This window comes from Parasteatoda tepidariorum, chromosome 4 (genome assembly GCF_982258835.1).
Source record: "Parasteatoda tepidariorum strain Cologne lab strain chromosome 4, Ptep-v5.0, whole genome shotgun sequence".
NCBI lineage: Eukaryota > Metazoa > Arthropoda > Arachnida > Araneae > Theridiidae > Parasteatoda > Parasteatoda tepidariorum.
The window spans coordinates 85,547,287-85,573,030 of NC_141758.1; the positions used below are offsets into that span (position 1 = coordinate 85,547,287).

At 28.7% G+C, this 25,744-nt stretch overlaps 1 protein-coding gene across 50 annotated transcripts in view; it reads right to left on the reverse strand.

Annotated features, from left to right (window-relative positions):
• LOC107455144 (uncharacterized) overlaps window positions 1-25,744 on the reverse strand; it is a 165,349-nt gene that overhangs the window by 117,168 nt on the left and 22,437 nt on the right. For all 50 annotated transcript variants that reach the window (XM_071182525.2, XM_071182547.2, XM_071182534.2 and 47 more), the window contains exon 2: window positions 15,858-15,930. In XM_071182525.2, the coding sequence (XP_071038626.2) occupies window positions 15,858-15,930 (73 nt within the window). The remainder of the gene's footprint in view (window positions 1-15,857; window positions 15,931-25,744) is intronic.

The window sequence follows — 25,744 nt, forward strand, 5'->3', positions numbered from 1 at the left end:
ATGTAGATATTTTGAATCAGCAAAATATCTATTAGTATATGACTAATTAGGCGGGGAAAAAAACTGTGATTTCGATTAAAGTCGTTCATATTCATTGATCATCCATTCACTGATTTGCTTCCTGCATTCCTTCGCTTTACATCCGAAATCATTCATGGTAATGTCATTCACTTTCTACTACTGTGGTAGCATATAAAACAAAGTGAAAAAAATAGTGAAATAATAAAAAAGTGTAAAAAAAAAAAAAAAAAAAACAGTTTCTTCTATGTTGCCAACTTTTCTTTCGTTTCATAGTTAAAATGTAATTTTAGGGATACAGATATTTTACACCAAAAAATTTTACGTTTTCCTTACCTAACTTGATTTTAAAATTTGCTGGCATTGTTAAATTGTAGCTAAATATTGATAACACTTCAGTGGGAGCATCACCCTAAAATTGGATATTACTTCTTTTTTTTTCTTCATAAAGCAACCTTTTTGTATAATTTTATATTAATACTTTATCTATTTTTAACTACATGCTTTAATTTCATTTCAACAGACGTTTTTTACCCTATTTTAAGGGTTATCTATTTATCGGGTAATAAGTGAAAAGATTCAAAATAAAGTGGATGAAGGTCTTGTGGTATGAAATCTAATGCAACTCCACTTATAAAACTATTCCACTTTCGGTTTAAATAATTGAAAATGTGATAAGGTTTGAATGAAACCAACCTTCCAGCATCTTAAACACAGCAAAACCGTTCAATTTTAAGAATGGTTTAAATTTGAAATATTCATTTTATTTTCAGTAGCACAAATTGGAGCATTTATCAACACTATTTGATTGATCATGTTTTTTTTTAAAAATTTCAAGTCAGGTTGAGACATTGTTTTTTGGAATGTCAAGGAAAAATGGAATAAATTATTTTCTAGTTTATTTATCTGCATAGAATAAAAATTTTTGTGAGTACTATTGGTGGAACATTTCTTTAAAATTCTCACATGTTTTTAGATTTTGATAGTTTTTGACATTTTGTATTACGTTCCGAGATTTTAGATAAGTAATAAAAAAAATTCATATGAGAGAAAATGTTTTTGAGCATGTTATTTTTTAAATGATTTAGCGACATTTAATATTAATATAAATAATATAATGGAAAATATTATAAGAGCATTGATTGGTTAAGGATAATGAAACATCCGGTACGATGCAGTTTAACTCAGTAGATAGTTTGGCTAACAGCATCTTTAGAAAAGCAATGAAACCATAATACCGAGCAAATTTTCTGCAATAATAATCTTAATTAAACCATCATTCCGTTCATATTAAACCATTTTATCGTTTAAGTTCAGGAATAAAAAAATTGCATAATGTTCATCAACAATTACATGCAATAATAAATGATTCAATAATCATTTATCGCAAAATTATTGTTAATTAAACGCTCATTAAGGCCTCTGCAAATTGGAACAATAATGCCTCAATACCATCATACTGTTCCAATAATAATTCAAAATATTGTTCAATACCACAATTTCTAACAGTCTATTATTATATTCGCTTTCTCTATTCAAATCACAAAATTTACTCAAACGCCAAGAAAAGGAAGCAGTTATAATTACTAGAGCTTAGGAAATAAAATAATGACAAAAATGTGAAAAACCACATATGGCAACAATAAAGGAGAGGCGATGTTTAAGGTAGAGCGTGTGGCATTTTCCTTCTTTACTTTCCGTAATTGACCATCGCATTTTTGTTGTCAACAATTTCGCTCGGAAACTGTCTGAGAAAATCAGAAAAGATGCTTGGGCTGTTTCGAGCCCAGTGAAAGCTTTCTGGTGTTTTCGGGTGTTTAGAAACAGGGGCAGAAATCACATAAAGCTCCTTGTGTCTCGGCGGCACTTGAAGTTTATTGTTCTCACGAGAGGGAGGCCTCCAAATTGGTTCTGTCCTGTTGACACATGGCTTTCTCGAATTGAGTTAGAATAGATTGACGCAGATAATGGGGGCGAAACACAAGGAAGTCTTTCGGAACGGTGCAGAGTTACAAACTGTTATTTACAGAAATCTTCTGTCCCACCGGCACTGGAAAAGATGAGGAGTGATTTCTCAATTCTGTTTGGGCACGGACTCTCTCTCTTTTCTTGGGGGTAAAGGAATTGAATTACTTGTGCGGCCGTGGATTTCGATCGTTTTATATTTTGCTCAGCCTTAATGTAAAAATTAATGCTATTTTATTGCTATCAACTGACGTGGGAATAGGATAGCTTGCCATTCACACAATTCGCGGACTATTTTTAGATTTCATTTCATAGAAAGTAACCGAAGTTTTTGCAATTTGTTAAAAAGTTTCTTTATACAGAAATATTATTCTTTTTGAGTTCCTCTCAAATTAGTCCCGCAGTGGACTGATTGTTAAGACACGGTTCCCAGCAGATCACCGAAGTCAAGCATCACTGACTGCGGTCTGTGTGCGGGTGGGTGACCACTTGGCTCAGTCTGCGTAGGGACCGAGGGTGTGCGGTATTGATCCTCGTTAAACTGTGCTACCGTAAGGTGCTCGACTTCACGTGCAGGTTGCTGGGCAACCGAAGCGGGGGGGGGCATCCCCTCTGCAGAGGATCAAAATTGTGATGGCATGTCTTCGGATCATCCTCAGGGATGTTTCCCAGACCGTCGCCAATAGCCCATTGTGCAGCTCTAGTGCAACGTAAATGAACTACAACAGCAACAACCTCTCAAATTAATTCCCGAAAATTGACTGTAGTTATAAAAGTGGTATTTAGGTGTAGTAAAATTTTTATGTGCTATAAGATCAGCTCTTTTACAGCGCTATCTGACTGAAAACTACAGAAGTAATGTTTCTATATCGAAAACGGTAAATCAAATATTCGATCAACTATTCGCTTATTAGTTTCGTTTTACTGTAACGCTTTATTCATTGAAAATATCTTGTAATGTCTTGTTCTTTATTCCTTGAGGACGTTTTTGTAATGTAGGAAATTTCGGACAAACAAATGTACGTTTAAAACATCAATGATGCTCAGCAATTTTCGACTTACTTTTTTTCTTCCTTATATCATACCATTTTAGAGTGAAAATATTAGCTCTGAAGTTTACAACCTGGTGGAGCTGTAAGGAAGTTCTCCCTTGAAGTGCTTAGCCACTTTACTACACTTTTATATTCCTTTTATAACTGTAGCTAAAGCAGTTTAGAGTGTTTACGAACTTTCTAGCTGGGCCCTGTATATTATTAATTGTAATTTTGATGCTACTCAGTTCTTTTAATAGTTATTCGCAGCAAAAAATAGTCTCTAAACGTAGTGTTTTTATTCACGTTATAATTAATTTTGATAACTTTCTATTGTAGATGAACATTCTATAAGACAGCTGTTTTGCGATAATATATTCCCCTCCACATTCCTATGATTTCGAAACCAAATTAGAAGACAGGAAGACTACTGGGTGTAACTGCCCCCCCCCCCCTATAGAGGACATTTTAAGTAAAACTAACTCTCATTTGTGTAACGCGGAGAACAAAACTTTCCATTGTTAGCTCAATGTCAATGAATTGGACTTTAACCATTGAATATTTGAATCCTTTACTAAATGATTTGTTCATGATGTTTAGTTCCATAATGATTTGTGCATGGATAGGGAGCAATGGCTGTATGTGTATACGAATCAATAAGTCATTGCTCAAATTTAAACCTGGGTTGCCTACATTGAAAGCAATATTTTACCTCTAAGAGATTCCAGAATCGTAGTCAATATCAAGTCTTATATTCATACTGAAAGTTTTGTTTAAAACTTAACGTTATCGAAATTTTACCTTAATGAAGTTAGCCACCTAGCATTTGTTAGCCACTTCGTTTTATGTAATATGTCATTATGTTTAATAACTTAAAATTATGACTAATAGGAAACACTAATATTTTAAGAACTTTAATTAACGTGAAAGTATATAAATACAGATTTAAAAAATTTCATCATCTTAGTGGGAGAACGTTCTTCGGAATTTATTTCCGGGAAAATTATTTTGTCAAAAAAATCTGGAACATTAAAAAGTTTTCCAATTAAAAAAAGTGATACATTTTCTGGAAAATTACAAAATGACATTAATTAAAATAATTTTTTTTCAGAATTGTTTAGATAACTTTCAGGTTTTTTTAAGCATTTATATTTCCTTTAAACTATTCATATCAGGGGGTATTAATATTGAATATACTCACTCCAATATACGTACGCCTGCCTTCAAATGCTTGTTTACTTCAAATGCTTGTTTATTTCTCGAGGAAGCATGTTGTATAGTTCAGACAAACTTTCCTATTATCAGGAATTAAACTCTCATTTTTGATCTTTTAACAATCTATCAGCTCTATTTCGTTATTTTTGACAATAATTTAGTCACGAAAGAGCTACAAATTCTCAATGTATTCACGAAACTGCTCATTCACTCGTGTGTTATCTTCTTGCATTCTGAGAGTTCTTCAATATTTTTATTTGACTTTAAAACCATTTACTTCCTGTATGACGGAATGGTGCAAGCAAGTTTACCTCCAGGGTTCGATTTTCGGCGATTGACAAATATTCATTCACACATATCATTTTTATTTTATATTTTATTTCTTAATCAGTTGTGCAATCTATATAATGAATACAATATTTTGGATGAAGTTCGTATCCTCAAACTAGAGAATATTTTAATTTTCTTATTGTAACCATACGTATCCTCAAATCTATTTCCAAGAAACGGTAATGCCAATCATTTTACCTTCGTTTCGACAGTGTATATCTTCCTAAAATAGTTCAAATTATCGATTAATGAACAATTTTAATGAATTATTAGTGATAAATTGTTTCTCCTTAATTTAAGTTCACTCATTTATCTTTTATGTATTAAAATTAAAGAAGATAAACCAAGTATTTTTTTTATTGTTTGCCTACCACTTACTTAATACGTTTCCATGGCATTTATCGAAAAGAAAACATACTATAAAAATGTATAGTTTATTTTCAGAGGTTGTACAGAATTATCGATATTTTTTTTATTTCTTAATCATGAGAAACATTATCTATCTCAAAATTCACAGCAAGTAATACTGAAAGATGGGTAAATAATAAGGAATAGTCACGAAACATAAAATTAACTTAATCTACTTCGAGTAATATTTGATGAACAACATTAGTAAGAAATGGGAATATGTTTGAAATTCTATTATGGAAAAACAAAACTTATAGCTGATCTGAAATAATTTAGCTTAAGATTCATTTTATAATGGTAATTTATGAAGGGAATATATTTGATATCTAATTTTTTACATAATGCTACTTTAGAAAATAAATGTTACTTACGTAAATTTTCTAGTGGATGGCTTAATCGAATATGTAAGAGTCCTTTATTTATGCAAATAACCTTGAAAAAACATTGAAAACTAATTTATTTTTTATTTATTTATATTTTTTCAGCTCTGTAGGTCTTCTAAATCTATTCTGATTTAATTTACTTCTGATTATTGATTTGATAACTAGAATACTTTATATTTATTAAAACTGCAAATTTAGAAAAATTTAAAATAAATTTTGTGAATAATTGTTTTTACTGTGCAAAATATCATATTTCACAGACTACACTCAACTGATTTAGAAAATGTTTTTTGTCTAGGAATTTTTTTTTAAATTTCTGGCTTTTATCTAAGTAGTATTATTTTTATTTAAATTTACTAATTATAATTTTTCTTAAATTTAGTTTGAATTTTAATTTTTATTGAAAATAATTTTTTGTTAAAAACATCTCTCTCAATTTTAATTTTAGAAATCAAATTTTCATACTTTCTGTAAAAACGGAGAGGATTAAGGTTTGAAAAGTTTTTTTTTTAGATGTCGAAGTCAATGTTTTTTTTTCTTAAAGAAGAATTTCTTTAAACAGTTGCCAACATCAAAGAAACTTAAAATTTATTTTCTATGAGTCCATTTTCCCATCAAAAAGTAGAAAAGAAAGGAATTAAAAATGAGAATTTTAAAGTTTCATTTCGTAAAGACCAAAAAATATCGTCAACTATTATTATTTTTTTCACATTTTTTTTACTGTTCAGAAAATAGCTTGTCACGTGTGTTTCCTAGTGTTCCGAATATTCCACATTATGACCTCATTTAGCGTCGGAATTTATAGTTTAGTTCACAAAATTACCCCCAAAAAACTGTCTCAAAATGAATTCTAAAGAGAATAATATTTATGAGAATTATTCAATATGGCTACATAGTAGATAATATATTTATTTTGCCATACATCTTGCAATCAATATTCTACGTTTGTCTGCATTCTATATTGTTTTAGTTCCATTAAAATACAATTAATGAGGATTAAAACTTCCTACAAGTATTTACATCATCATTTATCCATTTAAACCTTATATTGGGATTTATTGTTTAGCCGGAATTGTTAGCGTGAGACACGATTGTATATTTTTCGAGTAATATCACAATATTCTACAGAACCTATAGTTTAGTTCACAAAATTACTTCAAAAACTGTCTCAAAATGAATTTTAAAGATCCTGATGAAAATTCTTTGATACGGCTACATAGTAAATAATATATTTACTTTGTGAAACATCTTGCGATCAATATTCTACTCTTGTTTGCATTCTATATTGTATTAGTTCCATTAAAATACAATCTATGAGAGTTAAAACTTCGTATAAGTATTTACCTCGTCATTTATCCATTTAAACCATATATTGGGATTTATTGTTTAGCCGGAATTGTTAACTTGAGACACGATTGTATATTTTTCGAGTAATCTCATAATATTCTTCTCTGACAAATTCAATGGCTTATTCACATCCTAACAATAATAGATGCAGGACCATTTCAGCAGGGCTATCGTTTGTCTGAAGACGTTGCTTTGATACCTTACAGAAATATCATTCCGCTATCCCCAAACCAATGACAGAACGTCTAATAATGATAAAGGAGACGGTTTTATAGGGCTATTAGGGGCGAGGCTCTAAAAGATAACGGTTGCAGCGACGAGTCGTTTATCCCGTCTGCCGTTAACTTCCTTATTATGAACCGGAGATTATAGCATCTAGTCTATTAATATCGATGAATGTAAAAACACAGGACGTTATAATTTGCTCAACTTACCTGCATAGTAAACCAAAATATAAAATTATTCTTATTGACGCTATAGTAATCCTTACTCTGTAATTCGCTATTTTCGATCTCACAAATTTCAAAATGATTGTGTGATTTTGATGTGTGATTTTTGACAAAAAATGAATTTCAAAATGATTGTGTGCCAACATTGTGCCTTCTGCGTGCTCTCTAATAATTTGTATTTTATTTTAAAAGCGTTTGTACCGCAAGACGGGATGGTGCTGAGACTAGTGCGCGTGCTTAAAAAGCAGAATTCTCGAGTTGGCTTTGGTATTGATTGGGTGTTTCTTTCACTCCTTATGTGCTGTAAAACGTAATCAGTTGTGCCATCGATATGTTATAGTGAACCGAAAGCTTTTGAGTAAACTAATTTTTTAAAACAAGTGGAGATAGTAAATTAGTTTTCAGTAGAAAAAATTTCAAGAAACATTGTTCTGAATAAAGAAGAGAATTTTGATTTTACGGTTTTCACAGCGAAACATACTCAAATGCAAAACTGCTTCTACTTTTACAAAGGTTTAAAAAGAAACGCATTTTCATAAAAATAATTTTGTCAGCTTTTTCTTTGAACTTTTCCGATTTCTTTCGTATAAACTTTTAACAAGACCAATCAATATCTTGCTTAACTTTTGATTATCAAGTATTGGCACATGACTGTTTAAGACAGTTCTGCTAACTCGGTGATTGGAATTGCTACAGTGTGAATACTGATAGTTTTGAATAAATAGTGGTTTTTCGATTCAAAATGCATTTCAGTTTTACATATTAGTTTTATATCATAGATAATAAAGTTATTTTTTTGGTTAATTTTTTTGAATCTGTAGATAAAAACTAAAAGTTATTTTTATGTTAAAATATAATTTTTATCACGTTTATTAGTGAAGCTTTAAAATGTTACCATTTACAGAATTCATAGATTACGTATCTTAAAGCAGATGTATAGAAAATAGATTAAAATAATAGTCACTTAAACTAACTTTGTAATTAAACAAGAAAGGGCAGTAGGAATTTGAGACTAATGAAAGTCTTTTTTTAAGACAATTTATTAACAATTCATTAACATTCGATAAAGAGGCAACATCGTCAATCGCTTTTAATAATTAATTAGTTTAGTCATTAGGCTCCGTGAAGTGAACATCTATTTTTAAACCATATTTGAAATGAAACAGTTTACAGCCATCTGCAATTGATTAATTCTAGAATATGAATGAAAAATATTTTCTTTAAGTATCATGCTTGTAGGAAGTTATCTGCCAGCTTATTTGTTCTTAACATATTCAGATGAAACGAAAGGTTAATGTTATTAAAAATATTGTTTAAGGCTCCTAATATCTCGTAAAATTTGGATAATTTTGAAAATTAACTTTTATTCTTTATAACGAACAAATTTCTTTCTTTGATTAAGGTAAAATTTAAATAAGGTTTATTTGAAACAAATAATATTACTCATAAGGTGCAGCTTTTTATTTTTTTAAAGATATGTAATCAAAAATTAAGAGTCAGATGCGGACAGTAAAGTTTTTTATTTGTTTAAATTTATGAAATGATAAATTAAATACGATAAATTCTAAATTCCTTATCACTAAAAAATTTAAAAATACCTAACTATCGTTTAAATATTACATTATAGAACACATGAAAGATCAAATTGAAATTACATTTAAATCATTTCTATTTAGTAAAATTGAAATAATTTCATTATAAAGATTTAACAGCCAAATTAAGTCTATAAATTAAACTAAAATGAATAGTCAGCTTTATGTTTTGTCAAAAATTCTACTGAAAATACAAAATTATTAAAAAAATCTACTGCACATATTTTTAGACTAAAATAAGGGAATCCAAATCAGTTTGTAAAGCGTAGTCAGATATCCTTAAATGAGGGAACGTAATAAAAAAATCATAAATCTAAATTTAAAATGCAAAATAAATTATTCTATAATATAACTCACAGTTAATTTTAAAATTAATACCTTTCAGCAATTGTTCAATAAATAACGATTCAAACCTAGATGCATTTTTTTTCTGTTTGAATGAGGTTTTTAAAATATTACGCCTGTTAACTATGATAAAATTAAACAATTGTAGTTAAACGCTAAATAACCGTAAAATAATTCTGTAATAAACTCTAAAAACTAAAGAATAATTCTAAATAATATATGAGCACAAACAAATAATTTTTTGTGTTCCTAAAAATATCAAATAATAAAACTCTCAAAATATCCTATTATAGAACACAGATTGTCTATTATAGAAGAAATTTTTAAATTTTTTTTTGTAATTATATATTGGTTATATTAATCCCCTTGTGACCAAATTTTTTTTGAAAAGTATAAGTAACCGCATGGTATAGATGTAACTAAATTAATGTAAGCGTTTCTTAATCATTCATTTTATTAAAACTATGACGAAATATTTACTGCAACTTTTTTTTAAGTAAGTAGTGTAAATAATAAAATTATATTATTCCTTTAGCAAATGTCACTGCCTTTAACAAATATTATTATAGTATTCATCAAACAAATTTTATAGTATTACTTATAAGTATGAAATTTTAGGCAGAGTAAATTGAATCTCAAAGATACAAAAAAACTCGATTCTCAAATTTAAATATTATAATTTTTAAAATTTAAAATGATATTTTGATTCAGTTCCAATTGCCGTTGAATATGTAATTTTATATATTGGTATAATTCTGCAGCAGTTCAAAACTTTTTTGAAGAATTTTGCCAAATAACGACAAATTTTTGAAAAATGTTATTTTTGAATTTTTAACTATAATTTCAATGTATACTTTTGTTTCCCAAAAAACTTTAAAATTTTAACTTTTAATATTTTAAGAGTGTTTTAAATTATTATAACTTTTAATTAGATTTTAATCTCATAGGCTTCAATTAATTTTACTGACATTTTAATAGTATGTAAAAAGATTTTTTTTAAAAATATTTATTTGAAAATCTTTAGAGAAGTGTTTTTTTTTCAAAAATTCTTTTATTATTAAATATTATGCATTGTAACAAAATATAAATTACTTTTACTTACTTATCGTTTTTATTTAGTGGCGATAGTTTCAGAGATATGTATAATAGTCTAAAAACTAACACATAGTTTGGTTGCATTCTTTCTCCAAAGAAAAAGAAAATACTCCAATAAAAATTAAAGCTACAATTTTGATATTTTTAAAAGGGTTCCAAAACTGTAACGAGTAGAAGTTCTGTAAAAGGATGAAGGGAAATGACGGATGTAGTTCATCACGAATGGCTCAGTGACCACGTGGGAAAGCAACCCCTACCGACTTACCACGGACAAAAAATGATGGCAAAAAGACTAATCTTCTCTTAAGAGAAAGAGTTTTTCAAGACGGTGACAAAATTATTAAATAAGTTAAATTTTTGTAAATACAAAAAAAACATATTAATGGAAAAATCAAAAAGATGCCTTCAATTATAATAGATGAATATATAGTAATAAAATTGCATATAAATGAATCTCAAATATGATTTAATGTTCAACACAAAAGTAAAAATAATTTTTGCAAACTTTAATAAAATACTTCTTTGAGATAAATTTATTTTTCAAAATATCGCTGCAATTAAAAATATTTAAGATACATTTATAAAGCATTTTAAAATACTTCTATTTATAGGATAATTATACACTTATTATTAGATAAACATTTTTTTAATAATTATAATTTAATACTGAATTATTTATAATTATTTGCCGTGAAATGTCTCTTTTAAAAATAATAGTCATATAAATTAAACGTTACACCTGGAGAATTTTCTTTCAAGCTTAAATTTTACAAATTCATATTTCCTACTATGAACCGAAAGAAGTTGTTGGAGAGTTGCCAGGTGTTTGACTAACAGTTGGTTTGTAACTAAGTTTCAATAAATTTGATTAATCTAAACTTAAATCGACGATAAATAGATTGTTTTATTTCCTTTTAGCAGTTGAGTTAAATAAAAAGGAATTACTAAATCTCTATGTGCGATTTTTTACCACCATCAATTTATACTAAGAATTTTATTGATATAGTATTAGGTTCTTCGGAAAGCAATTTTATAAATTTTTTTTTAATGAAAATATGGAATTTCTTTTTATAGTGAATAAATATTTTGTTGAATTATATATTGTCCATTCGGTTAAATACTTTTTGCCATCGTTCTAACAGTAGCATGATATGATTCCACATTTATAAAACTTTTACTCTTTGCTGGCAAAAAAACTGTTCAAGTGATTCTTAATGGTTTCACTACCTAAAATGATATTTAGAAGCTGGAATATTGTTGCAGACAATTGTGATACGCTTCAAAAATGGATAATTTTCTTGACCTTTGAGAAGTAAATCATAGACGTCAATGAAACGGCACAAATTTCTTTCCGTAAGAACAAGAGAAATCTATATGTCGACTTATGAGATTAAACCCTAGACTTTTCAAATGATCATGAACTGTCGAATTCGATAAATTTAATCTCTAAGTGATCTCATGTGTTGTTATTCTCTGGCTTGCATCAATTAACTGCTTTATTGTGTCTTCGTAAGCTTTAAATGGTCCTTCAGGAGTAGGATTTTCATTTTCACCATCAAAATTGCAGGATTGAAATTTTGTAAATAAGTTTCGGCACTGATTTTCTATCAATACTCCTTCTTCATACACATTGGATAGTTTATTTCTGGCTTGAACAGTTTTACCCTATAGATAGCTGAAAGTAAAATATGGCTAAAATGCAACTTTTCACTTTATATATTTGAAAGTGCACCAACCAAAAACACGTAGAATTAATCAAAGTCTTGTTATATGAACTGCCAAAATATATTATGATTATGCAACTAAAGTGTGAAGTTGTCAATGAAGGAATACAAATAAGTCCTCTGCTGGGAAAAAAACGAAATTACTTTCCAAACAAACCTAATAATAACTGGATAAAATAATGATATAACTAATTCAGCCTTTAAAGCCCTTTACAGTACTGGGAATTGTAAAAGTTTTATCATAATTTTAAATAATAATATGTTTTAATATAAGGAATGAGTAAATAACATACGTCATTCAAAATAGTATGAGAAGATATTCCAAAAAATGTATTATGAGGGAAATTAGAGTAGCGGCGCATCAAACTTTGGTGGTAAAAAGAATTAAGATGACGTAAAGCAGCGGTTTCCAACTGGGAATAGTAAAAGTTTTATCAGAATTATGAATAATCATATGATTTAATATAATGAATGAGTGAATAACATAAGCCATAAAAAGTAGTAAAAGAAGAGATTGCAAAAAAATATATTATGAGGGAAATTAGCGGCAAAAGGAGTAAGACGATATAAAGCAGCGGTTACCAATTTTTTTCGGTTATAGAACCCTATAACAATCGAACTGCTTCTGGAGGAATCCCGTAATTATATTAAAAAAACTTTAGCAACTGTTAATTTACTAAAAACACGACTATTGATTATAATGAAAATATTATATGTAAAGAACGAAAGATTTTAAAAATATGAATTTGTTCTAGGTATATGAATATGATGTTAAAAGTGAATGAAATAAGCTGACTTAATTATGATTTTCAAAAAAGAGTTTTCATAAATACTAAAAATAGTTATCAGTAAGAAGTAAACTTTATTCTTGAATTTAGTTACTTTATTGTGAATTGAAAATTTCTATGAGAATTCGATTCTTAGTTCGCTTTTATAAATGCTTGTCCTTTTCATAATTTAATACTATATTGTTTTTAAAATTTTTTTTTAAATGTAGTTAATTTTTTTTCCAGTGTTATTTACTTGAATAATTTTACATAAACAACTGAAATATTAAATAAATTATGGATTTTTGATTGAATATAAACATAATTATTCCTGGTTTTAAAAAAAAGCCTAACTTTCGGAACCCCTGTAATTTGGTCACGGAACCCTAAATTTCGATGTTACATCTTTTGGGAACTACTGACATAGAGGAAAATACGTCAAAAAACCTATTAGACTCTGCTAGAGAAAAATAGCTAAATACAGCAGATTTAACATATAAATTTGATTCGGATCATTCTGATCCATATTACATATTTCAGCTAAGTCCATTCTGATGGCGTAACTCTGGCATACTCTGGACAATAGGTGGTTAGTCGAGAGCAAATAATAACAAGTTTCTTTAGAAAGGAACAAACTTTTAAAAGTCCCCCACACATGTTGGATTTACGAGGAAAAATGTGAATAACCTCAATATTGAATGAAATTTTATTGAGATTCAAAACTTAGTTTTCTCTTAACATTAACATTCCTATCGTGAAACACGAATTAAACTAAAAATATAAGAAAAAATGTGGCTTAATTTGACTATTTATTGGTATAAATATAGAATTAATACAACTCTCAAATAAATACAACTCTTGAAAATTGGTGAAAACACTAGGATATTCTACTAGGAGAGTAGGATATATATAATAGCATGAAAATAAAACGGAAATAGTAACACGAAAGACCCCTTAATTTTTTCATCTGTATTTAGTTTCATGCATTTTACCATCTTTTCCACTTCGGAAGATTTAAAGAAAAGTGTTTCATATTTCATTTTTAATTAAAAGTTCTATTTAGTTGTAAATAATTTTAAAAACTCCACATTGAAAATATTTAAATTTTCTAGTATGCAATAGAAAAATAACGTCTAAGTGCACTTCGGGTTGCCATTTTAAGTCCGAATTCGAGTCAATCATCGACTGAGAAGTTCAAATACCCCATCCTTACTACATTATTGAAACATTCAACGGGAAGTGATGATAAGTCTGAACAATTGTCGAGGTCATTATGGTGTTGTAGATGTTATTTTCCTCCTGAATGAGCAAAGATATGGATATTCGAACACTATTAACGAAAATTTGAAAGAAAAATATTTTACGTTTCCAGAATTGTTTATTTAAAAATGTAAAAAAGGAAAAAATTCTTATGGGATGACATCAAATAGATGCCAGATATTCCTAGTGCAGCTGTATAAGAAACCTTATACGAGGATAACACCTCATGTGTGAACACAACACCACGAAGGATTTATTTGTACCCCATTCAGAGGGTAAAGAAAGCTATCTTGTTTCCCCCTTTGCCGATTCAATATATATAAAAAAAGCCAATGACAGATCCATATAGCGTTATAAAAATAGAACATAAGAATGTTTGTCTTTAGGAGAAAAAAAAGTGTATTAGATTGAAAGTGAATGGTGAAATCGATGTAAAAAATGTCCTGGGTTACAGGTCAATATCTTTTCAACAATGGTCGATAACTACTTTGGTGGGGGTTCTCCGATTTCTCAATATTATTTCCTCAACTGATAAATCTTTCGCATTCCCCAGAATTTTTCATGCCATTGTTCAAAATTGAATCAAAACTTTATTATTTATTAAATCAAGCACGTGGCAAATATGTGTACATTTTGTTTAATTTTTTTCCCTTCTTTTTATTTGGAAATTAATGGTTTTTCCATTAACTCTTGAATAGCAATGATGGAAGAGGTTTTCAAAAATACATGAAAACATATAGTATTACTTATTTGATTTATGAATGGAATGTTTTGTTTTACTGTTATTTGTAAATTGCTATGAACTTTAAGACTTAACTGCATAAAGTTAGAAATATATATTTATTATTTATTTTACTGATATTTGTCTACCGAAAAATTGCAAAAATATTTTTAGATTTTTTTTTTAGAAAAAAATATTAAGAAAGGAAAATAAATATTTATTATCTGTTTTACTTATTGTCTTCAGAAAAAATTCAAAAAAATTTGTAGACTTTTTTTGCAATTTTTTTAAGAAAAGAATATTAAGAAAAAAAAATAATAAATTAAAATGTTCACCCTTTTAAAACAATAATAGCAATAAATGCTGAAGCAAATTTACGTAGGGACTCCGTAGCATTGTAATTTTGAACCCAACTCAGAAAACAAGGGAATTTCTGGATCAAGCGTGGGGACAAACTAGCTTTTTAGGAGCAAACTTTTACAAACTAGAATAGTTTTAACGAAAAAACGATAATTGATAAAATAAATTATGGTAAATAGATAACAAATACGCAATATATATTATATAAACAGTTATATATTATGTTTGGAAAAATAGCATCTTTCCCTTAAGTAAAATAAGCGAAAACGAACTACGGAATATCGCTTAGAATGCTAATCTCACTAATCAATAACAGTTTTTTATTTATTTATTTATTTTTTAAATGTCATGAATACTTACAAAAGACCACAAAATATGAACAAAACGAGTCTCTATTCATAAAGTTATATATTTTTTTTCATTATTTAACACATTAATACTCAAAAATATTTTTAATTATATGGTAAGAAAATTTTACGTCGCATGCAAATTACGCAATTTTATATGCAGAAACAGAATTTTTTTAAAAAACAAAACGCCAATTAATTGATTACCAGCAGTTCAATGAAGCTTATAAAGTCTCATTGCATCACAGACATTTCAATTTATTTCGATAAAATAACGTGTCACAAGAAACGTATTTCAATTAATCAAATATATTCACAACAAGTTTGAGATTAAAAAAAAGGCGAATAAGCTTTTAATCCAGTTCTTGAAGAGTATTAATGTCAAAAAAGACCAAGAATATATAAAAGAGTTTCCGAAAAGTAATTAGAAATGAAATTATTATCATTTTTTGTTCACTTCATAATTTCCTTTCAATGATAAGAAATGCTAATTTATTTACCTGGAGGGCAAATGCAATCTGTAGGCAGGATATTTCTTCTAAATCGCCGCGTTGAGAGATCATATCCTACTCGCTGAAAAGACAAAAACAAATGAAAATTAAAATGAGTTTGTAGTTCAAAGATCTACCGAATTCTTAAGAAATTTTTATAAACATTTAAATAAAAAAACAAAAACATATTCGTAGGAAGATGTAGCTAGAAAAATGCAAAATCTTTATCATTTTGACAAATGTCATTCTAATCATGCCACTTATAATCTTGATGTTATCCTGACAGATCATATCGGCTAAAGTTGTATCATCTTAATCTTATAATAATTTTAAATAGAATAAGGTTTCTAAAGCTCCACTCCACTTTTGTTTTGTAAATGTAAGCTGACATAATTATCAAATCCATCAGATATGTTGTGCTTAAACTTCTCGTGATCTTTCATTTATCTTTTGTTAAAATTATGCGTCACTTCGCATCGCATTCAAATAGGACATTCCAATTCGGGTACAGTTTCATTCAATGATATCAAAAGATATGAAATCTTTTAAAGCATAAATAAACAAATTAAGTAAAGTTTACTGACTGCATGCTTTTATTTTTAATTCTCTTACGACTCTTTCCATTTAACATATTTGCTTTGTTGATAAGCATTAACATGCAGAAACAAGCATTATGTAGTATAAACATTTAGAATACAAAGTAACGCGCATCCCGTTGAAAATATTACATGAAATCTACAGTTTTATTACCTTGCAAAAAATATTTATTGTATCTTAACATCAAAAATGGTGGCAGAAACTTTACCCCAAAAATTGAGTAATGAAACACCAATAATAGCTCTTGGTGTAGTCGGTACCACAAATTTTGTGACGCACTTTTTTTGGTGTAATGCAGTCACCCCCAATTTTAGTGTTTAGTAACACTTAAACTTGTGCTTGTGACAAAACATGAAAATAAGATCACGTAAAAGTCAATAATGTTATTTTTACGATACAATATATTGTGAATTTATAACCATCAATTTAGAATGCAACGATTCTTGAAATGAAATTATAGTTTGTTATAGTTAACAATTCGAATTAGGTTTAACAGTAAAAAAGCTGTCAGAAGTTAAATATTATAAGACCATTTAATGTAAACGACAGATTTATGTAAATCTTCTAATGAAAACAACTTTATCTTTAATACACAATTAAAAGCATGCATGCCTTTTGTAGCAATGAACTTTTTCTGAGGAATGTTAAGCAGCGTGCGAGACGACAACAAGCTTAAACTTTCGCGTGCTCTATATAAAATATCTATCTCCGTCATTTGACAACTTTCAAACATTTGCCAAAATTGACATTTTTGGACAAAAAAATCATGAATGGTGTAAATATGCCTGAGCTTGGTGTAATTATGGCCCCATTATTGATATTTAAATACACCCTTTAAAATGTGTGTGAACATTTAATTCAGTGTTAATTTACTATAATGTAATCATTCACATAAATTTTAGATTCTTTCAACACCAAATTTGGAGAGGTATTACACCAGAATTTTTGCGGAGTAGGAACAAAAAATAGAAAATAATATTTATTATATTACAAATGTAAGTAATTTTCTTGAGAGTCTTAATAAAAATGAACCCATGGATCAAATTCAATTTCAAAAGACGGAATTTCTTTACATTTCGATAAATTTATAAAACCCTTACTAATTTTCTATAGCCAGAATTATTTTCGAAAAAAAAGTTGCTAATATCTTCCTTATGAAAAACGACTTATTTTTTCCAAAAGCAATTGACTGGATGACTATTCATTTCAGCTGGATTATTACTTTCTGTCTTTAGATGCTATATCTTTAAGGTAAACAATAGAAAAAACTAGTTCTGATAAATAAAAAATTATTTTAATTTTGTAATTATAATCGAATCCTAGACTTTTTTCTACTTGAAAGAGTCCGCTGGAGAAATGACAGATATTATATTTATAACTATAAATAATATACTTTTCATTGCTCTTCGTCTGTCACCTGTTAAATCATTTAAAAACTATTATACTTCAAACTCAATGCATCGAGGTCATATTGGTAGGCAAATTTGTGCTAAGTGAGATTATATATAAAACAAAAACTATTAAAATCGCAGACTTTTGTATGATGTTGCCTTCCAGAAATAAAATTAAGAAATATAAAAGAATCTTCTGGTAGAGGATAAAATATATAACAAACAGCAAACAGTCAAAAAAAAAAAATTAAAATCCAAAGTTTGTAAATATACACTATGTACACACTATGTACACATTTTCTGTAAAAAGTAAACAAGGAGATTGTAAAAAAATTATCTTTCAGATTTGACTTTCAATTCTACCAACAACTAATAAAATATCTATGAAGAAAATGCACACTAAGTGTTACTTTAACCTAACGAAATGAAATTTGGCATACAACCTCTTTAAAAATCCTCTCTCAATCTTTGGCCTCTTTAAAAATTAAAAAAAAATAATTAAAAAAGACGTGTGAAACATTTTTTTCACATATAACAAGTGATTATTAAGTGCAAAATGTACTTAAAGTGTAAACCTTTCGCTGTAAAAGGTAGATTTAAGTAATTGATCCGTTGTTTTCCAGACATATGCTTAAAACTATCTTCAAACGTTTCCTAACTTACAAAGTAATGTTGTAAAATAGTTTTTAATCCGAAAATAATGTTTTAAATTCATGATTTTTCTTGTTGAAAAAATAGAAAAAATTCTCACAATTTTTAAAATTTTTTAATAAAATGTTTCATAAAAGTATTTTATTACAACTTTGCTTGTTAAAATTCTTTATTAAAATATTTTATTAAATTTTTGTTTGTTCAAATTCTTCATTAAAATTTTATTCATATTTTAATAAAGAATTCTAACAAAAGCTTTATTCAATAAGTGTATGCAAAATTGTTTAATTTCTTTCTATTTTAATTGATTGCTACAACGGTGAATGAAACTCGAAAATTTTTTTTATTAAATGTATTCCTTAAAAGACGAATAATTTCTATGAAAGCTTTTTAAATTCAGTATTTATATCTAAATTAACGTTAATGCGCTCGACGACTAAAATAAATTTTCCATTAATTTAATACTAACTCGCATAACCATTTTATAAAAATTAGGTTCGAAAAATATGTATTGAAATTGAGAATTAAGACAATAATATTGAAATCCATAAAGCACCGAAACTCCACCATTTCGGAAGCATGTCTTTTAAAACAAAAACTAAACCAATTATTTAATTTTTAGAATTCAATTTCGAGAAAAAAAGAAGTTACTGTTTACCTAATTACATTAATTTTTTTTAAAATCACATAAACATGATTTCTTTAAGAAAACACAGTGGTAGCTAACACTAGTAAATATTCAATTTGAGTAAGTATATTACTACTTTTTTTAGAAAAGCATTCTTCACGTTAATGCTTCGATTGGGAATGAGTTAAACAGAGAATGGGAGTAAGTGCGTTTATCAGTTTAATTATATTAAAAAAAAACTAAATTACTAATTATAGAATAAATCACATATTAAATCAAATACCTAAAGCGAAAAATACAGTAACTAGAATTTAAGATAAAATAATAATTCCTTAATTTTAAGTTAAAAATCTTAAGTATCAGGTGAAATTTGAAAATGCTATGGAATGAAAAGAAGAGGAAAAGAAAAGAAGAAAATATATTATTATTTCCTCTCGGTTGAATTATTAGTGAAACCTGAAAAATAACAGCCGAAAACTCTTTTATTTCAGTGAGGAGGCAAGACTGGATTACAACCCGTAATCATGTATTTATTATGCGCGTGCACGGAAAAGAAGGACCTCGCGTAATTTAACTTCATGAAGAGAGAGAGCAAAGCAGGGATTTATAATACAAGCGTGGATGGGAATTGACGGCTGGGATGGCTAACATAGCGAGCATTAATAATGTTGGACAAAGGAAGCGCAATTTCCATGAAAGCCCGAGAAAATCTGATGGGCTTTATAACAGCCACCCCCACCCCCTTCACTTCCACTCCACTCGTGATAAAAATAATTGATTGCTTCGTCGCTTACGGCACTTATAAATATAAATATATTTTTAAAAATATCATTTGATTTTTAGGTTTCATTTTATTTTGTGATAATTTTCCACGTTGGCGCTATCTTAATTCTCTACGATGTTGTAAATTTTAAAGTGTGAAATAGCTCTCTGGCTCTAATCTAAATCAAAAAGGCCCTAATCAAAACTTAAAGGTGCACTGTAAGAGAGGATTTCTCAAATCTGAACAAGTTTTTGTCAAAATATCTCTAAAACAAATAATTATTAAATTTGAAAACCCAACCACAAAATTGAAACAGCATACACTCATTTTCCAGCAAATGTTGTAGTTGTAGTTCATTTACATTGCACTAGAGCTGCACAATGGGCTATTGGCGACGGTATGGGAAGCATCCCTGAGGATGATCCAAATACATCCATCACAATTTTGATCCTCTGATGAGGGGATAGCACCTCTGGTTCGGTAGCCCGACGACCTGCACGCAAAGTCGAGCACTTTTCGGTAGCACAGTTTAACGATGACCAATACCGCACATCCTCGGTCCCTACGCAGACTAATCAAAGATGTCATCCATCTGCACACTGACAGCAGCCAGTGATGCTTGACTTCGGTGATCTGCTGGGAACCGTGTCGTAACGATCAGTCCACTGTGGGACCATTTTTCAGAAAAATGCAAGTGAAAGGCGAAATGTGTGAGAGAAGAGTTCGCTGGCTGCCGGCAGGATTCGAACCAAGGACCTCCGGGTTGGTAGTAGTATGCTCTAACCATCATAATTGTACACCTTAATCTAGAGAGAAGTTGGAAGCGTTATATAGAGAGGTCTCCAACACATGATGACATGCATCCCGATTACTTAAAAGTTAAGATCTATTGATCTGAGTAAAAAGTGAAATTAAGATTACCAATCACTTGATCAAGCTCTTAGGACCATATTTTCCAAATTGTAACCATTTGTACCACTGAAACTGGAAATTAGTATGTCATGAAGTGTCAGTCACTGTATATAGCTTCCTAACTATCCATGGACTGGGGTGTACAACTAAGATGGTTAGAGCATTCTACAAGGAACACGGAGTTCCTTTGTTTGAATCCTGCCGCCAGCCAACGAAAATCTATCGCACACATTTCTTCCTACGCATTTTGCTCTAAAATAAATATATGCTATTTCAATTTTGAATACATGGGATTTCAAATTCGATTACTTTTTGTTTCGAAGCTGATTTTTACGCATTTTTGGTCAATTCTGAGAAATGTTTTTTGTTACAGTGTGTCGGATTATACGTTCCACGTTTCCCATTCTAACCTTTGGAGAACTATATGAATAAAAATTTCTTCTTTACCCAGTACTTTGAATATTTTTGGTCTTACCTTGTCTCACTTTATTCCTTAAAAATAGATTTTATAGAATTCAGAAACCAGATATTAATTTTTAAAGCTTTAAATATTTTAAAAATATTTTTCAATAAAAATGCTAACTTTTTAAAGCAGTGTTCTGGTAAAATTTGGCGAGATATGAAAAATACAAAACTTAAAAATTAAAATTTGGTATCAAAATTGCAGGAAATATATTTTAAAGAATAAAATAAAGGCAAAAAAATATTCGAAAACTTTAAGTATTAAGTAAATATACATATTAACACAATGTAAACATTAGAACTATGTATTAAAGGACTCTTCATAGGTTAAATTGAGTGACGAAAGAATTAGAAACATATTCTAAGAATGTATTTTCGTCCATGGTGTTCATAGCACAATGCTTATTTTGATATGAATTTTGGATGCCATTCAAGTTCCTGAAATTACCCCAATAGATAAGAAATTTATCTCTCCTCATAAACTTGCTTTACAGCCAAAACAAGCAAACAATTTTAAAATGTTAAAATCAATTATGAATGATTCTAATTATTAATTCATTAAATCAATTATAACTTTGGTATTTGTAACTCAAGAAGAAGTGATTATGCCTAATCATATGATTTAAATCAGATTTAATTGGTTACCTGTAAGTGACGTCAGGCATTTGTTTTGAACCTGATTGGCTTCTGAATTGATAAAGGCTGTGATTTTCCAAGGATGACGTTACTTGTATGTATTCAATTGTGTTGTTCAGCTGAATTTTCAAGAGGAAAATTTACTTTTATACAACTAATTTATATCTTTAATCACTGCAGTTACAGAATTTGATAAAGAAGGTTTCTAGAGATATTTTCGTAAATTTAGGAAACTTAGATGCAGAAAATATATTTGTAGGAAACATGACAAAAAGATTTTAAGCCTATTCATGACATGTTTTTGAATAAAAATTACTTTTTCTATTTATGAATTGATACATCTTTTCACACAGTTCTTTTATTGTGTGTTATTATTTGCTTCCTTGCTTTATTAGTCAACGTAGGAGTTCTTTTGATAGTTAAAATGGAAACAAGCATAATTGTTTTTCTTCAGAAAATTTCCTTTGATTAAAAAACAAGAGAAAAAGTTGACACATTTCGAGATCTCAAAACAAATACTCGCTATCAAGACCAATTAAAACTATAATACAAAATATATTTAAAAAAAAAGAAGTGTAATTCTTATTAATTCTCATTTACTTCCTTGCTTTATTAGTCAAGGTAGGAGTTCCTTTGATAGTTAAAACGGAAACAAACATAAATGTTTTTCATCAGAATTTTTTTTCTTTTGATTAAAAAATAAAAGAGAAAAAGTCGACACATTTCGAGATCTCAGGGCAAATACCGGTTATCAAGATCAATTAAAAATACAAAACAAAATGTTTTTAAAAAAAGAAGTGCAATAATGTCAATGAAAAAATGGAAAAGTAAAGAAAGATTGAAAACAACATAATATAAAACTACAGTAGCCAAGGAAGCGAAGGTAGCCAAAGTAGGCAAATCAAGGCTTAAATATTTTCCCTTCCGGAATAAAGGAGGGGAAATTACTGGAACAAGAAAATCAGCATTCATATGAATAAAACAGTAGAGACATATCAACTTTTCCTACCATAGACACAAATATATCATTCTGTTTAAGTTTTTTTTTTCTTTTTCTTTTTTCTTTTCTTTTTTTTTCTTTTTTTTTTTTTTTACATTAGAAATTTCAAACATTAGGTAGCTTAAAAATTTTTCAATTTTTCTCGATCTTCAGGGTTATTTAGGAATATAAATAATTTTTCCAAAAAAAAAAAAATCATTATATATATTTTGTTTAGCCTTCCAGCAGGCACGCATAAGTAAGCCTTACACTAGATATGAATGTCGTTCTGTATTTTTTAATCCCGATATCGTTGCGAAAACTGGTCCTTACCTATTCCTCTGAGTCCCTTCGATATATTTTCGTCGTCTGAAGTTTTGTTTCGTTATTATCGTCTGCCGTTGCACGAATTTCATATTTTTAGAATTCTCTAAACAAGTTAAGTTAATTCAGTCACAAAAAGGAAGGGTTGGGTTAATATGACAGCCGCATTGCCGATCTAGTGAAATATTGCTATCTAGTGACTATCTAGTGAATAGTATCTAGTGAAATAAATATGCATGAAATTTTTACATATTTTATCGATTCACCATTCGTAATAATTTAAGTTATATCTTATTTTGTATATAATTATATTGCGGGTTGGTGAATGTATTTTCTGTTTTCAACTAACAATTTCTTAAATAATTATTGCAATCAGAAATATATATATAAAATTTTTTTATTAATGTTCATACTTTAAAAGAGTAATCTAATATATATAATTCTTTTACGTGGCTCCCAAATTTTGGCTGTAGTTCTTTTCCGCCGGTGGCAACGTTTGCTTTGTTTTGTTTACGTTACTATTTCTCTTACACGGTAAATCGACCAATGATTGCCGCTAAAAATTTCACATGCCAAATCTAGTTGAGGTGGCTCCACACATAGCGCTTTTAAAAACGGAAACTTAAATAACCAGAGAGCATCAGCTGCGGCAATCTCATACTATTAAGCTAGGCGGAAGTGAATAGTCTTTGTCGATACATCTCTATTTTAGTATTTTGTCGAAAGCATTTTTTTTTTCACGAATTTATATATTACGAATTTATTTGACGATTTTTGATTTACATCACGAATTATACTATAGCACATTTCTAATAGGTTTAGCGAATTACATGTCATTTATTTGAATTCAAATTTACTTCAATGACTTAGTATTTACTAAAAAGATGTCATTTTTTTTAAAAAAAAGTTTTTATATGGATTTGAATGATTGTTTTGAATTCTTAGAATTTTGTGCATTTGTAATGTACCTAAGTTAGTGGCTAGCGAGCTTGGTCTGCGAAGCAAACCATATAAGATTGCGTAGCAATTTTTGGGGGTGGCGAGCGTTAGCGAGCAGGGGGCGCAGCCCACTAGCGTAAATTATTATTTTTAATTTCATTACTATGAAATGTTTTTGAAATGATGTCAAAACTTTTTAAAATTTTCTTATAATTTTTTTAATGCTGCCTGCAAACGAGCCTTTTTGTTTTACAGGGGTGATTGTGAGCCCAAGTCAAAATTCCGGAAAACTTTTTGAGTAAAAAAAAAAAAAGTTTAAATCGAAAAATTAGAAAAAAATTAAACAAGGTTTTTTCCTTTTTCTCAATATTTCTCAGTTTACTTAAAATATATTTAAAATTTTATACATACCTATCATGACTTGGAGAAGTAATTGAAATTTACAATTATGTCTTTCTTTCTTGAGTTTATGATTATAATAACTATTTACTGATAAAAAATGAATACTAATCTTGAATATGAGCTTATAAAGTAGCTCTCCTTACAAACAAATATAATAAACTGCGTTTTTAAGTTCCACCTTTGAAAATTTGATTTTCGAAAACTTTTGTGATCAATGATTTTTTTGAAACATCTGAACCATCTATCTCCGGAAACTTCCGGATCGCAGTTAGCGAAATATCCAGAAATCCGGATTTTTTCCGGAGCACAATTAGCCCTGGTGTTTTATAATCTCAATTGTAGATCATGTTCTTCATAGAGTGAAGCCTTATATATACAATAAGAAAATTTTGAAACGTTTTCCCACATCACACAACAACTTCTTTTTCACAATAAAAGCAAGCTATTTAGCTTAATTACATCGCCGTATTAACGCGTCATTCACTGTCAAGTGAATTACATTAATGGTTGAATGGTTCTTTCAGCGTTTATCATAACAGTGAACAATAATTGAGAGTGTATCATTTTGCTTCAGATGGTAAAAAAATAAACGCCCATCACGTCGTCAGGCTGGGGAGCCAAGTAGAATCACGAAGGCTGTCAGATATGCTAGCCAGATATCTTAAGTACCCTTTTATATTAATTTTCAAAAATAGATTTTTTTCGTGTGACAGAAACATTATAATTTACGCATGAAATGAAGGTCAATTGGCTGATTTTACTGTTTTCAGACATTTTATATCAGTAATAAATAAGACAAAAATAACGTATGTTTATGAAATCTTTAAGCATTGAAATTTTCGGAACTAATTATTTCTAAATAATGTATAAACAAAAAAGAAGCTCGGTCTATAATAAACTGTAAAAATAATATAAGCCCACCGTAACTTTTAATTTTAAATTTTTTTTTTTTTTTAAATTTTTATTCTTTTGCAACTACTTCACACCAATGTGGTGTTGCACTAAGTGTTTCACTACACCGAGAATGTTGTTTTACACCATTTGGTGTAACACAAAATTTATAATTACATAAGATAAACATAAGAGACAGTAAATTCATTTTTACGATAAAGTGAAAAGTAAGAAATATCAATTAACAATGCATATATGCATTTAAATATTAATTCTTAGAATATAATTAGTCCATAAAGCAAACATACACGTAGTATAGGG